The sequence below is a fragment of the Lampris incognitus genome, chromosome 13 (genome assembly GCF_029633865.1).
Source record: "Lampris incognitus isolate fLamInc1 chromosome 13, fLamInc1.hap2, whole genome shotgun sequence".
Classification (NCBI taxonomy): Eukaryota; Metazoa; Chordata; class Actinopteri; order Lampriformes; family Lampridae; genus Lampris; species Lampris incognitus.
The window spans coordinates 35,178,701-35,192,365 of record NC_079223.1 but is presented as its reverse complement, the minus strand read 5'-3'; the positions used below and the strand labels follow the sequence as shown (position 1 = coordinate 35,192,365).

Here is a 13,665-nt window from a genome sequence, read left to right as displayed (position 1 = left end):
TGTGAGTTGAGAAGCGAGGCTAGCCTAATGTTCACCTTCTTTGTTGGACATCTACTTGAATGTTTTGATCCCAGGGGTTGGCTTATGTCCTTGTCCAAGGCGGTACAATGTTAACACACCCAACATCTAGCAAACACCGATGCAACACTTATATAAACTACTGGAGCTGTGTCAGGCCTCAAAGCAGGTCAAACATGATTTATTTGAGTTGTCAAAGTAAAGACAGTTAAATCCATACAACGCTATTTGGTTGGATGCATAAACCCGTTGTGCAACCATGCGTCCATATATCTACAGAGTAGCAGAATAATGCTGACTAACTCAATTTCACACATGGAATTCAAATTAGATCAAATCTAACATATGGGATAAATATAGGGTTTAGTTTGTAGAAGAGGGTCAAAGTAATACTATGTGGCTACTTGATAAGTTACATCTGTCTAGCATCAGGTAGGACCCCCTTCGGTCTCCAGAACACCCTGAATTCTTGAGAGGTATATTAAATAATGTACTAGGAACATCCCACAGGGATCTTTGTCTACACTGGCTCAGTAGCATCATACGGTTCCTGCAGATTGGTCTGCTGCAAACCTCCCTTAGATTCATCCCAAAGACGCTTTGGGATGAGACATGATCTGGGAACTGTGCAGGCCATTGGATCAAGATGTACTTTATTAACCCCCATGGGGAAACTCATCCTCTGCATTTTAACCTATAGCTAGGAGCCGTGGCAGCTGCCGAGCAGCGCCCAGGGACCAACTAAAGACACTGTCATTTCCTGGAGCCATGCTAAGATGATGCGTGCTTTACATGGTACAATGTCGTTTTGGAAGCATCCATTTGCAAAAAGCCTGGACTGTGGTCATGAAGTTGCACATGGTCAGCAACAATGCTTAAGTAAGCTGTGGTGTTTAATTAAGGCATATTTAGTGTTAAGGAGCCCTATGGGCCAAGAAAATGTTCCCAACACCAATATACCATCATTACCAGCATGTACTTTTGACAACAGGATGGACCCACAGACTCATGCTGTTCGTGTGACATGCTAAATTGAGATTTGTTGAACCAGGCAATGTTTTTCCAGTCTTCTTTTGCCCAGTTTTGGTGATTACATGCTCACAGTAGTCTCAGCTTGTTCATAGATGACTGGAGTAGAACCCAGCTTGGTCTTCTGCTGCCATGGTCTATCTTCAGGTCTGACTTGTGTGCTCAGAGATGCCCTTCTGCACACCACTGTTGTACTAAGCTGTTATTTACAACTATGCTTGTGGCCTTCCTGTTGTCTTGAAAGAGTACAGCCATTCTTTTCGGACACTCTCCGGTCACAGGATTGTCGATGACTGGGTGTTTCTTCTTTGCACCATTCTCTATAAAGTCTAGAGTCTAGACACTATTGCACAACAGTTACGAAAGGGCAGTTTTCTCAAAGATGTTGGAACCACCACATCCGGCACCAGTAATTATACCTCATTCAGTATCGCTCAGATCATTGCCCTGCCTGACCAAACATTTAGCCAAACAGTAGCTGAACTTCTAACCCCTGACAATGCTCTCCATATACTGAGTCACAGCCAACTGATTCTCTATCTGGGTGAATAGGCTGTTTCCTTTAAAGCATAGGTTTATCTGAGAAGTGGTCACTGTAGAGCTCTTACCCTGTTTAACAATACATCCTAAATGATGGAAGATGCTCACATTCCTCCCATTGCATGTGGCTCCAGTCATGCATGTAATGTCCGTAGACGCCTTGTCTTACTGACATAAGAATAATTCAAGAACGAGCCGACTTCGTAGGTTCTTAACTGTGTAGCTTTTACTAGCGTTCACCCGAGTTACAACCTTCATAACATGCGCTTCTAACTTCCTGTATACGTCACACGCACTGCACGTACATCCGTGAGTGGGTCAAGTTAAACACGTGACCTTTCATTCATTACAATGCACAAATGGCATGAGTCTGACTCCAGCATCTGAGATGGCTGATTTTAAATTATGATTTTGCCAATAAAGGTCGGATACCATGTCACACAGCACTGAAATGACCCACTGACAAGCTTTAATACGTCAAGATAATTAAACAACAGAATAAATACGTTGTTTTCCCCTTTTTCTCCCCAATTGGCCCTGGCCAATCACCCCGCTCTCCAAGCCGTCCCAGTCACTGCTCCACCCTGTCTGTCGATCCAGGGAGGGCTGCAGACTACCACATGCCTCCTCCGATACATGTGGAGTCGCCAGCCGCTTCTTTTCACTTGACAGTGAGGCGTTTCACCAGGGGGAAATAGCGCGTGGGAGGATCACGCTATCCCCTCCCCCCCGAACAGGCGCCCCAACCGATCAGAGGAGGCGCTAGTGCAGCGACCAGGACACATACCCACATCCGGCTTCCCACCCGCAGAAACGGCCAATTGTGTCTGTAGGGACGCCCGACCAAGCCGGAGGTAACAACGGGAATTCGAACAGGCAATCCCCGTGTTGGTAGGCAACGGAATAGACCGCTATGCTACCCAGACACCCCTCAGAATAAATACTTTTTCCCCCTAAATTTATTTCTAGTTTTTCCCCTTTATCCCACCCGATTAACCCAATGGCATATGGCCGGAATTCTTGTCGAATAACTCCCCTGGCTCACGTTTCCACAGGAAAGAGATAGTCGTAACACCAGTTTCCTTCAAACTCGTGTCGGCTGCTCTCCCTATTTTGCACGCTGGTGCCTCGCGTGGATTGCATTACCTTCAGGCCGCGAAAGAGGCGTAGGGAGAATGCTTTCGGTTGCTTGGCTGCAGGAGCCCGGATGGGCCAGAGGGGTCGCTGGAGAACGACGAGTCCCCGAACACCACCGATCTACACCCACTATCCCTCGTGTAAGGGTGGCCTAATGCGTGCCTTACCCCGTGGACGCTCTGGCCGTGACCGGTTACGTCGAGCCTGGGATACGAAGCTCCCAGCCACATGACGGGCGGATTGCAAGAACGGCGGTTTATTCCACTCGGCCACCAGAGCGGCTCAGAATAAATACTGAATGCATAGCATAAACATCAGATTCATGTGAAAATCCTGCTGACATCATGATACATCACTCCTTTTTTCATACAAGCCCTCATGGTCTTATGTCCCAAACTGAGTTGGTGGTTATTCAAGCTAGTTACTTTGCTGCATCTAATATGGAGCTAAAATGATAACAGGTTTGTACTTGCTATTTTATTTTGTATACCTGAAGCTTTGTTTTGGCTTTTCAAATCTCTGCGATTGCACTCAAACTTTGCATGCCTGCAGTGAAACAATCCATAGCTATTTCCATCTTGCCGTGCAGGGATATTGTGCTTCTGTAACTCATGTTTGCACACTCCGTTTATTTTGCATCCTTTTGACCAAATACCTGCACAAGTACGATAAATATTTTGGTTTTATAACTTTATTTCATCACAGCCGTCCTTCAAGGTTAACCATGTGGTTTGGTTCATATGCTTGTAGTTTGGTCTGAGGCTCACACTCCTTAAGACATATGAGATGGACTTTCTCCTCTATACCATCCATTATCCAAGCCGCTTATCCGAATTCGGGTCATGGGATGCTGGAGCCTATCCTAGCAGTCAATGGGTGGCAGGCAGGGAGACACCCTGAGACAGGTTGCCAGGCCATCACAGGGCCGACACACACATTCACACCGAGGGACAATTTAGTATGACCGATTTACCTGAACTACATGTCTTTGGACTGTGGGATGAAACCGGAGCACCCGTAGGAAACCCACGCAGACACGGAGAGAACATGCAAATTCCACACAGGACGACCTGGGATGACCCTCATGGTTGGACAACCCTGGGGTTCGAACCAGGACCTTCTTGTTGTGAGATGACCACGTTAACCACTGCCACCATCGTACTGCCCTCCTCTAAGCCAATTATCTCTATATTACAAACTCATCCCATTCAGTGCTGCTGACTTTGGTAAGTTATCAGCCGGACTGTCCTACCGGTCAATTTTTATTGCGCACATTCACTTAAACAAGAAGTTATCATCAACAACTACATTTTGAAACCAACTAATTAGCTAAAGCCACCACAACAGGCACCATACTGAATTTTGTGTTTAAGAAAATGTTAGGGTCAACATTCACCAATTCCATAAAGTAATTGAGGTATGAAGTCTATGTAATAGAAGGTTAACATTACGCTCCCATAGTCTAAAAGCACATATGCAGTTGAGATTGAGAATTATTTGATGCTGGGTGAATGGTTTCAGATGTAACTGGTGGTTGAGATTCCTTTAAGCACTGTTAAATTACTGTGCATGTTTTTGTTAACAGATCCTGACAACGAACAAGCCCCAGTACTGTCTGGCCTTATGCACAAATTCCACATCTTTGTAACTGTCTGTGTATGTTGCAAGGGCTGGTACACATGCACTGTTCTATGAAAGAGAGAAAAAGACCATGTTACAATATCAATTGCTTAAACAAACATTTTATTCATGAAGGGATTTATCCTCAATAGAGTATTAACACATTGAGTAAGTGCACATGGTATTGATGCATCTTTAGGGATGTTGATAAAATGAGTCTATCATGAAGACATGTCAGTTTTTTATTATTTTTAACATTTGTTCCTCCATTCATCCCTCCTCCATCTCCACTCTTGGTTCCACCGGAGAATGCGAACATGTAGTCATCTCAAATGAAGTATTATTGAAAGGTGTTTTGAAAATTAACCTGTTGCTGTTTAAAGTCAATCCACTGAACTCAGAAACCTTCTAATCCTGATGGTCTCTGATGAAGATAATCAAATAATTAGAAATATATAAAGACTTAACTAATGTCTGATGAAGCAATCATTCAGTGAGTGCATATCAAAACTGCAGGTTTGTTTAAAAAAAACGCCAATTACTTCCTCTGCAAGTAAAAGCAAATACCTCAATTTATTCTCCTTCAGGTGTGCCATATACTACCCTGGGAACCAGACGAATCCACAAATGCTAATTTGCAATACGTAATGTGATTGACACTCTTTCAAAGATGAAGATGTGCACTCCCTATTTCAGCATCTCTGATATATTCTCTGCACCAGTGCACTTTATTGCCTCTTATTTCACCTGTATATAGTCAATCTTTGTGTATATTTATATCTGAAGATTGTTGTGTTGTTATTCTACGTTAAGTACACTGAGACAGCCATGAAACCAGAGTCAAATTCCATGTGTGTGCAAACCTACACGGCCAATAAACATGATTCTGATCCTTGATAGGGAGGAACGCTGGTTTGAACGGGGAGTCAAAGAGGCCATCTATGTGAAGCAGGAACAACCATCCCTGAACCGAGAGAGGGGCTAAGAGTACAATTGTCACCATCTTACAATGCTGTGATTGCAACTATTCCCCAATCCTCTGTGAATAGCACACATGTCCACTGTAACCCAAGTTAATGGTCACGATTATTTGCATATGAAACTGATCATTGTTTCTGGTCGTTATTCCACTGTATTGTTTATAAGGGTGGGGATACCTGCAGTCAGTTTAGACTGAAGCATTCATTTAGATGAGTGAAGAAACATTTCTCTCTCAATAAATGTGTCCAGATGAACTGATTCAACTTTCTATGATTTCTTTACCTGGATTATTGAGCATGCATAATGAAATACCCATTATGTGATTGACAAGGTGGAACATGTTTCTTGATTTTTACATGAACTTGGCCACAGCTAACTTTAAATTATTAATAACCAACGTGCTTGCTGTGGGGAGCACAGTTTTTTTCTGCTCAATCTGGCACAGCCTTGATGGTTAGGAACTAGTCCGAATGAGTAAAATCACCCCATTACCTCGCTCAAGAGAAAAAGAACACACGATCACTAAAGCCAAGGGCACGTTATTGAAATATGTGATGACACACAAGTGTTGGTAATCTCTCAGGCACAAAACGTGACCTCTTATGCACCCATAATGTATGACCTTTAGTGAACTGCACCAAAAGTGACCAAATGCTGTTGTGCAACGATATCTTTTGACATCAGCTGAAATTTGCTTTAAGGCGACACAGCGCCATCTACTGTATAAATACAGATAATTATAGAAATGTAACGGCAACTTTAACAAAGCATTTTTTCTCACAGAACAGAAAGACCGAGTCAACTGACACCTTACATTAAAGGCTACCTTTTCAGGGAAAATATCTACTATCTCTCAAAAAGTAGCACCAGTTCACAATGTGGAGTATGAGGGAACATATCCACAGGAATAGCCAAATTTAGGGTAAATGCCTCTCCTCTGAGTTTCTTTTGTGGATTTGGAGCACAACATAGTTCTCTGAAATTCCTCGTGGCTTCTCCATCTGGTTTACACGAAATATAGACAAGTCTTCGAATTTCAGACTGGTTTCTTAGAGCACGGATCACGCGGTAGTGCAGGCCAGCTCGGGACGGGTTCACCACTGCTGTGAGATCTCCATCTGAGGAGCTCAACTGAGGCAAAAGGTCCGGGAGGATGACCTCTGCTCTTCCAGCAAGGAACTCGCAGTTCATTATAGTGTTTAATGTTGTGTTATGTCTGGCATCTTCCACTGCTTGCTCTATGAGCTCTATGCCAATGACTTTGTCTACCATCGGAGACAGAGTAATTCCAATGGCACCTGTCCCACAGCATACATCTAGGAGGGTACCTCCTAACCTTGATCTACCTTCCCCTTTATGTGGGTTTGGGAAACATATGTCTCTAACTGTGCTATAGAGTACCTCAGCGGCTGTCTGGTTTACTTGGAAAAAGGCATCAGGTGAGATGCGAAACTTGAACCCCAGCACCTGTGAATGACAACACAATAGGAAAAAGAATGCAAATGCATGTTCAATACATTTGATTTTGTTGATATTATACTCTAAAAATACAGCTTTGATTTCTCAGAAGCCATTTGAACAACTCTTGTCAAGTTATAGTATGTCACTCCTCCCTCTGATGTATTGTTGCCAAAAGAGCAATTTGTGTATGTGCTACATTCATATACTTGGGCAAATTAAATTGCAATAGTGGATTGTGACATTGTAGCAGTCAAAATAGATTTGGTTTGGTTCACCAAATGCAATGAAAGGTGCTATAGTTTCTCTGTAACTTATTCTGTAATGACTTAATTACCTCCTCGTATATGTGTGGCTTGCCATGAAGGAGCTGGTAAGGGGACTCCTCATGACTAGTGCGAGTCATGGAGCTCTCCTGAAAGTACAATGAATCCAGCCCACAGACTGCCCCAGGGCCCTGAGTGAAGTAATCAAGAAGGTCCGCTTTATGGACCCCTATCTCTGCTGGGGTGAGTGTCTGTGGATGAAAGTACACAATGGCCATTGTGTGGCCCTCTGCATTTGTCCTCACTGTGACCTCTCTCCAGTGACCCCCGGTGTGGAACAGGAGGCAGGGATCCAGGGGAGAAAGTCGGATGAAATCCTGGTAACATCTGGCCACCAATTTGTGTTTCTCTGGCATGTTGAGGAGCTGGTCTCCACTGAAACAAAATATGTTTCTTTTCCTGCCTGTGCCAACATAGAACCCAACTGTCTTTGGATTGCCATCCACTCCAATGTTGACAGAAAAAGTGGATTTGTTGCGGTAGCCATCCCTGACTGGTGATGGTAAAATAGGCAGAAGTGGGAAGCTGAGGTTACCATCGATAGGTGATGACTGTGGTTGGGACAAAGTTCCCTTTGAAAGCTGGCCAGAAAGTCGGGACAGTATCCTTTCCTGGTGTTTCTGTTTCAGCCCAAGTTGATCATCATAACTGAGTCTCCATAAAGGCGTGACCGCATCAGCCAATTTTTCTTCCCAAGACAGGTGGGCATTTAACACATGCTTCTTGCGCTTTTGCGTCCAGTTTTTTTTATCTGATTTTCCCTGCTGAGCAGTAATCGCACTTGAAAAACACATATAGGTTTTCAACAGAGAAGTCTGACCCTTGGATTTGATAAATGCAATCGGCCTTATGCACGCTCCTGCTAAAGTCATTTCACTAACGTTTGACTAACTCACATAAAAAAGGAATGAAGAGACTGACTGTAACAAGTAACAAAGCAGCTGCCTGGTCTCAAGCCACCTTACGTCATCACAATGCGAAAAACAGCTTTACCTTTCGGTTTTATATTAAAACAATAACGATGATGCTTCACATGCACGCTGGATTTACAGGGAGTTCACTTGTGTGACGTTCTATTTATGTTCCGGAAATTGTAACTACGTCATCTCCAGGCAACCGGGGGGAGGCAAGTAAACAGTTCCGCTGTGTCGCAATGGACTCAAACAAGGACGAAGCCGAGCGCTGTATTAAGATTTCTCTATATGCACTCAGCAATAACCAACCGGAAAAAGCCAGGAAATTTCTAGAAAAGGCGCAGCGCTTGTTTCCGACAGATCAGGCCAAAGGTAAGGTGAATCAAGCTATTCTCCAGCTCTGGTGTAATGTTTAGTCGATGGGCCGTCACTGTAAAACCTTTATGCTAACGTTAGCATGATGAATCCTCGCCTGCAGCTCCTCACTGACCCTGGTATTTGTAGTTTTTTTTACTTTTTTTTTTGTTTTTTACTACCCATCTGGATTTTCTGGATTTTTTTGTTGTTGATTAATCAAATTTAGTGATCTTAGTTGTCTCAGCTGTCATGTTTGCAGAGGAAGTTTGACTAGCACTTCCTCAACGACTTCATGACAAACCGTGGTGGTAGCCGCCAACAGGCTGCTTAGCTATAACATTAGCCCATCAGTAAAACCTAATAAAGAACTTTGCTTGGTAAAAATCTAATCGATTTCCCTGGTTTCATTCTATAGAATTGTTGGAATCGTTAAGACAGAATGGAAAACCTCCAGATGAAAATGACAGTCCTATGAATGGAGATACACCCGGAATGAGACATCGCAGCCACGGAGATGAGGCTCATGTGTCAAGGGAGGGTGCCCCAGACACAGCCAACGCTAAACCATACACGTCAGAGCAGCTGGATGCTGTCAAAAAGTTAGTTTTTGTTCGCTTTTTTTTCCCAAAACACTTAAAAGCATATTTATGCTTAACTTCCTTGTCATGAGGTTGCCAGCATATTCAGGAATGATCGTGGTACGTTCTTTTTCAGCAGTAGGCCTTTTTGCTTGGAGGCTTGAAAACTCATTTAATAAACTGCATATATGTACTTACTACATATTGTATGAGTCAGGCTTCCCAGCGATTGAGTGCTTCTACAATCCACTAATGATCTGTGTTGCTGATTTTTTTAAATTATTTTCTTACCTGTAGAATCAAGAGCTGTAAAGATTACTACCAAATTCTTGGAGTTGAAAAAGATGCAAATGAAGAAGATCTTAAAAAGGCCTATAGGAAGCTGGCTCTCAAATTCCATCCAGATAAAAACCATGCACCAGGAGCCACAGAGGCATTTAAAGGTAAATCTATTAATGTGTTTAATGCTTCTGTATAGAAAATAAAATGTTTTTAATAATAAACATTTTAAATAATGGGTCCAAGTTTGCTTAACATAAATGTTTGCATTGCCGTGTTCTTCAGCTATTGGAAATGCTTATGCTGTGCTGAGTAACCCAGAGAAACGAAGACAGTATGACCAGTATGGAGAGGAAAGATCACACCCAACCAGACACAGGCACCAACGTCATGACTTTGAAGCAGACATCTCGCCGGAGGACCTTTTCAACATGTTCTTTGGTGGTGGATTTCCATCTAGTAAGTAGAAGATGTGTATATAAAGTATTTATTTTGTATTGTAATGCACTTCTATTTATGGACCTGTGATCTTTATTTTATCATATTCTTTTTCAGGTAATGTGCATGTTTACAGAAATGGCAGAATGCACTTTGGCCAACAGAATAGACAGGAGAGAAGAGAACAGAGAGATGTAAGTCTTGCCTTTTATACACCTATAGTATTCTAGTTTCATATCGGTTGACACATTTATGTTTCCTGGCATTTTAGTCACTGTTTGAAAACATTTTTTCCCTGAACAGGGAGGTCTTGCTCTGTTTGTCCAGCTGATGCCCATTCTCATCCTCATTGTCGTATCTGCTCTCAGCCAAATGATGGTGTCCCACCCCCCTTACAGCCTTAGCTACCGCCCGTAAGTGCCTCTCCATTATATAAACTCTATGACGTTATATCAATATGTGTCTTGGCAGTTTCCTCAAATAAATTATGTCGTTTGTTTGACTCAATTGATATATGAGTCGCTGCCCATCTTTCGGCGCAGATTGAAAACTGACCTCTTCAAGAACTACTACCCTTTTACTTGCTCTTAGCACTTACTGTATTCGCTCGTTTAAAAAAAAAATGTCTTTCTTGCACTTTTACTTTAGCACTGGTTTTGCTCTTAGATGCTTGTTTAGAGAGAAGATGCACTTATGATCTCTGATGACTAGTAGTTCCCCTGATTTCCTACGTTAAATGCACTTATTTTAAGTCGCTTTGGATAAAAGCGTCTGCTAAATGACTGTAATGTAATATCATGTCTTTGGACCAGGTCAGCTGGCCATGTTCACAAAAGGCATACATCAGCCCTAAAGGTGCCTTTCTATGTGGGAGACCGTTTCAATGAAGAATACTCTGGAAATAAACTGAGAAATGTTGAGAAAAGTGTGGAAGAAGACTACATTTCCAACCTCCGAAACAACTGTTGGAAAGAGAAGCAACAAAGTAAGTCTATTAGACAAAAGCTATGTAGTATGAAAACTTTTTTATGGATGTGCTTTAGTCCTGTTGCACTAATATTACAATCAAAACTAATGTTAATAGAGTTAAGCAAGGTATATCTCCTGACATATTTCTTCCCCTACACACTTAACAGAGGAAGGCTTACTTTACCGTGCTCGTTACTTTGGAGATACTGACTTGTATCAGCGCGCACAGAGAATGGGGACTCCAAGCTGCTCCAGACTGTCTGAAATTCAGGTTATTCTACATGGATAGAAACTACTGATGCACATAAAGGTGAGCTGTTGCAATTTTCACTACATACATGGAATAATTATTGTAACTGGCCATGCAATGATCCCTTTTGTGGCATCTATGACAATTTTTTTTCTTTTTCATAGGTTCTTTGGTACTTGAATCTAAAAAGAAGAAATCCATTGGGGCCCACTGAAATTGGAGCATATTACTGCAGCAAAACCAATAGAATCAGACATGCCTTACACATGGTGGGCAACAGCTCGTCAGGGAGACTTCTGCAGCCTTCTGTAGAATGGCTTCCTGTAGAACTGTTAGAAACTTGAACTGACTGGCTGACATTTTCCTTCACTAGTGTCTTCATGGTGGTGAAAACCAAGTGGTGTAACGTTTGAATGTAAGAGCATTATTGTCTCCTTGAACGGTTAACAAAGCTGCTAAGATTTAGCTTTCTCTAGCCCAATCCTTTTGTTTTCCTAGACACTGAAAAATCTTATGGCCTTCTTGTAGACACATCTGAGCCACTGATGATAAAGTGTAATTTTTATAGTTCATACCAGTGTAAATAAAATACTTTTAACAGTGCAGGGTTTAATGGAGTTGAGCTAATATCATTTATGATAGAATTTAATGTTATTCTGTGGATTTGCTTGTAGCCTGTTGGATTATGAGTATTGGAAATTATTGCACAAACAAATTTGAACCCGTATTTATTAAATTTAATCCTAAAATTGTATAAAGTTTCTTTTAATTAAATAATTCTAATGGCTCTTGAACAGTCATTCCCTTTTCGACGCAGATTTCTATAGATGTGTGTAAAAGACAAGAATGAAAATGAGTAAGGGAGATTGAACAAAGATTTATCAGAAAATATTTCATTAATTTTCTTTAAAACATTTAACATATAAAATGTACCGTTACGGGGAATAACTGTCACACACACACACACACACACACACACACACACAAGTTGACAAATCAAGGGTATCAATTCACTATCATGAGAAAAAAAATTAAGACCCATGTTTTGGCATACAGCGTACATTGTCACTCATGTCAGCAACAAATATTTTTTCACCATCTGACATTGGATTTCTGGGATAGCTGCCATGAAACACAAAAAGAAAAACAAAAATAAATACTACAAACATCAAATCTACAAATATGTGGTAACGTGACCTGGAACGTTGCAGTGACATCCAGTGGAATGTCATTAAATTAATAATTCATATTTTCACTGCCATTTGAGGTGTCTATTGAGTGCATCAACGATGGACATGAGGCAATGCTAAAGCCACCGGTGTTCTCTGTGTGCCTATCTCAGTTTTAATAGGCTTGACTTCTTACTGAGCAGAGTATTTGTTCACTAGCACTCCTCGATCAGTAGCTCCCCTGTACAGTACAGTTTTCTTTTGATGACACGGAAGCCAGTACCGAGTCTTAGAGTGTGTTGGTGCCTTGAAATTGTACTATGACTCTGTGTGTTGCCCTTGAAGAGTTTCTGAACCCTGGGCCACAATCCTCCAGCCTCAGGTCTCAGGATCAGGGTTACATGGAAGGTTGGGACTAAACTGCCATCAACAGCTATTTCGTCCACGCTTTGTAGATTTTCCCGGTCACCCATGTCCACACATAGGTCTATAATCGCTCCCCTCAGGCCACATGGCTCACTTGCAGCCAAGTGGAGGAGTTCTTGTCCAATGTTGTGCAGAAGGCAGTCAGGTAAAATGAGCTTGGAACAGCTTAGAGCAATGAGTGATGTGTCACTTAGGCTTTGGGCTATGATTTCCACAACCTCTGCAGCCAGGGTCTCCTCCAGTGGATGAATGAAGACACTGCTCTCCGAGTCTGACATGGAAATGTCTGCCACAGATCCTTTAAAAAAGAAAAGAAAAAAAAGAAGAGGTTTAGAAAGCTAAATATGAATCTTGATTTGGTGGTGTATGTCATTTCAATCTGGAAGTGTAATTCCAGACTACAAAACTCTTATAATTTATAAATAAAAGACATTAACGAGTTATTTTCTTGAATCCTGCCGATAGGACTTGTGAATCACCCCAGATAAAAGCCAAGAGAGCCTCCCCAGACAAAAGCACAAGCCTGCAATACTCACCAGTTGTACTCCGGTTGCGCTGATCTGCTGTGAGTTTCTCATTGACTCCCTTTAGTTTAGTCAGTCTCTGCAGCAGATTGCTCCACGACAGCCTTTTTGAACCCCGGTCCTCCGCTGGGGATGGAGGAAAACTTCCGTCCATAGAATGATCGCAGGAAAAAGACATTTAAACGGGGAAAAAAGTCTACGTTTAAAAGTGGAGCGGTGTCTAGGGAGCCCCTCTGCCAGACCAGCTGGAAAACACACTGGAAACAATGGAACAATGCAATAAATACCCCTGCCGAAACGCCCCGCCCACTGTATTTCTCGGCCAATCAGCGTTCACAACACGTCCTCAACCTTCTAACCTGCCTAGTAACGTTTAGGTCCCCTTTGATGAAGCGGTCAGACCCAACAACCCCCACTATGCCCCCTCCCCCCCAAAACTTGCCCAAAACTGTCAACATTTTCTACTAAAAAGTAGTATAGCTTATACTGATTGTAATTGTGCTGTATTTAGCCGAGCTTTCAATGTAAAGACCAGCACACCCAACGCAGCATAACTGTTACTGGTTTTATTTGCACATTTTGCAGGATTCAAAAAGTGACAAACGAGTTTTCGGGAGCCAGCCCCTCATTCCTGTTCGAACAGGTTTACTCA

General features: G+C 42.2%; 3 protein-coding genes across 4 annotated transcripts; 1 reads left to right on the top strand and 2 right to left on the bottom strand.

Moving 5' to 3' along the window:
- Positions 1 to 6,075: 6,075 nt before the first annotated feature.
- On the bottom strand, positions 6,076 to 8,091 carry trmt2b (tRNA methyltransferase 2 homolog B). Its single transcript, XM_056292340.1, has 2 exons — positions 7,121 to 8,091; positions 6,076 to 6,792 (listed from the first exon to the last, which is right to left on the bottom strand). Exons 1-2 carry the CDS (start codon positions 7,979 to 7,981, stop codon positions 6,172 to 6,174), a joined length of 1,482 nt encoding a protein of 493 aa, XP_056148315.1. The 5' UTR covers positions 7,982 to 8,091; the 3' UTR covers positions 6,076 to 6,171.
- A 169-nt stretch (positions 8,092 to 8,260) lies between these two features.
- Positions 8,261 to 11,668, top strand: dnajb12a (DnaJ heat shock protein family (Hsp40) member B12a). Of its 2 annotated transcripts, none has more exons than XM_056291651.1 (9): positions 8,261 to 8,395; positions 8,796 to 8,979; positions 9,256 to 9,401; positions 9,523 to 9,696; positions 9,793 to 9,869; positions 9,979 to 10,088; positions 10,488 to 10,660; positions 10,812 to 10,954; positions 11,059 to 11,666. In XM_056291651.1, the coding sequence occupies exons 1-8, from the start codon at positions 8,263 to 8,265 to the stop codon at positions 10,931 to 10,933; spliced, it is 1,119 nt and encodes a 372-aa protein (XP_056147626.1). In that variant the 5' UTR covers positions 8,261 to 8,262; the 3' UTR covers positions 10,934 to 10,954; positions 11,059 to 11,666. The 2 variants fall into 2 exon arrangements, with proteins under 2 accessions (XP_056147626.1, XP_056147627.1); XM_056291652.1 differs by lacking the exon at positions 8,261 to 8,395 and adding an exon at positions 8,400 to 8,517 and having other exon boundaries at positions 11,059 to 11,668.
- A 174-nt stretch (positions 11,669 to 11,842) lies between these two features.
- Positions 11,843 to 13,245, bottom strand: LOC130122683 (DNA damage-inducible transcript 4 protein-like). Its single transcript, XM_056291653.1, has 2 exons — positions 13,026 to 13,245; positions 11,843 to 12,787 (listed from the first exon to the last, which is right to left on the bottom strand). The coding sequence occupies exons 1-2, from the start codon at positions 13,189 to 13,191 to the stop codon at positions 12,279 to 12,281; spliced, it is 675 nt and encodes a 224-aa protein (XP_056147628.1). The 5' UTR covers positions 13,192 to 13,245; the 3' UTR covers positions 11,843 to 12,278.
- Between the last annotated feature and the right edge of the window lie 420 nt (positions 13,246 to 13,665).

Coding starts and splice junctions, on each gene's coding strand:
- trmt2b (XM_056292340.1), bottom strand. CDS start 7,981: ATGACTTTAGCAGGAGCGTGCATAAGGCCGATTGCATTTATCAAATCC. Junction 6,793..7,120: donor AGCCACACATATACGAGGAG/GTAATTAAGTCA, acceptor TGTCATTCACAG/GTGCTGGGGTTCAAGTTTCG.
- dnajb12a (XM_056291651.1), top strand. CDS start 8,263: ATGGACTCAAACAAGGACGAAGCCGAGCGCTGTATTAAGATTTCTCTA. Junction 8,980..9,255: donor CAGCTGGATGCTGTCAAAAA/GTTAGTTTTTGT, acceptor TCTTACCTGTAG/AATCAAGAGCTGTAAAGATT. Junction 10,089..10,487: donor TACAGCCTTAGCTACCGCCC/GTAAGTGCCTCT, acceptor TCTTTGGACCAG/GTCAGCTGGCCATGTTCACA.
- LOC130122683 (XM_056291653.1), bottom strand. CDS start 13,191: ATGTCTTTTTCCTGCGATCATTCTATGGACGGAAGTTTTCCTCCATCC. Junction 12,788..13,025: donor GCGCAACCGGAGTACAACTG/GTGAGTATTGCA, acceptor TCTTTTTTAAAG/GATCTGTGGCAGACATTTCC.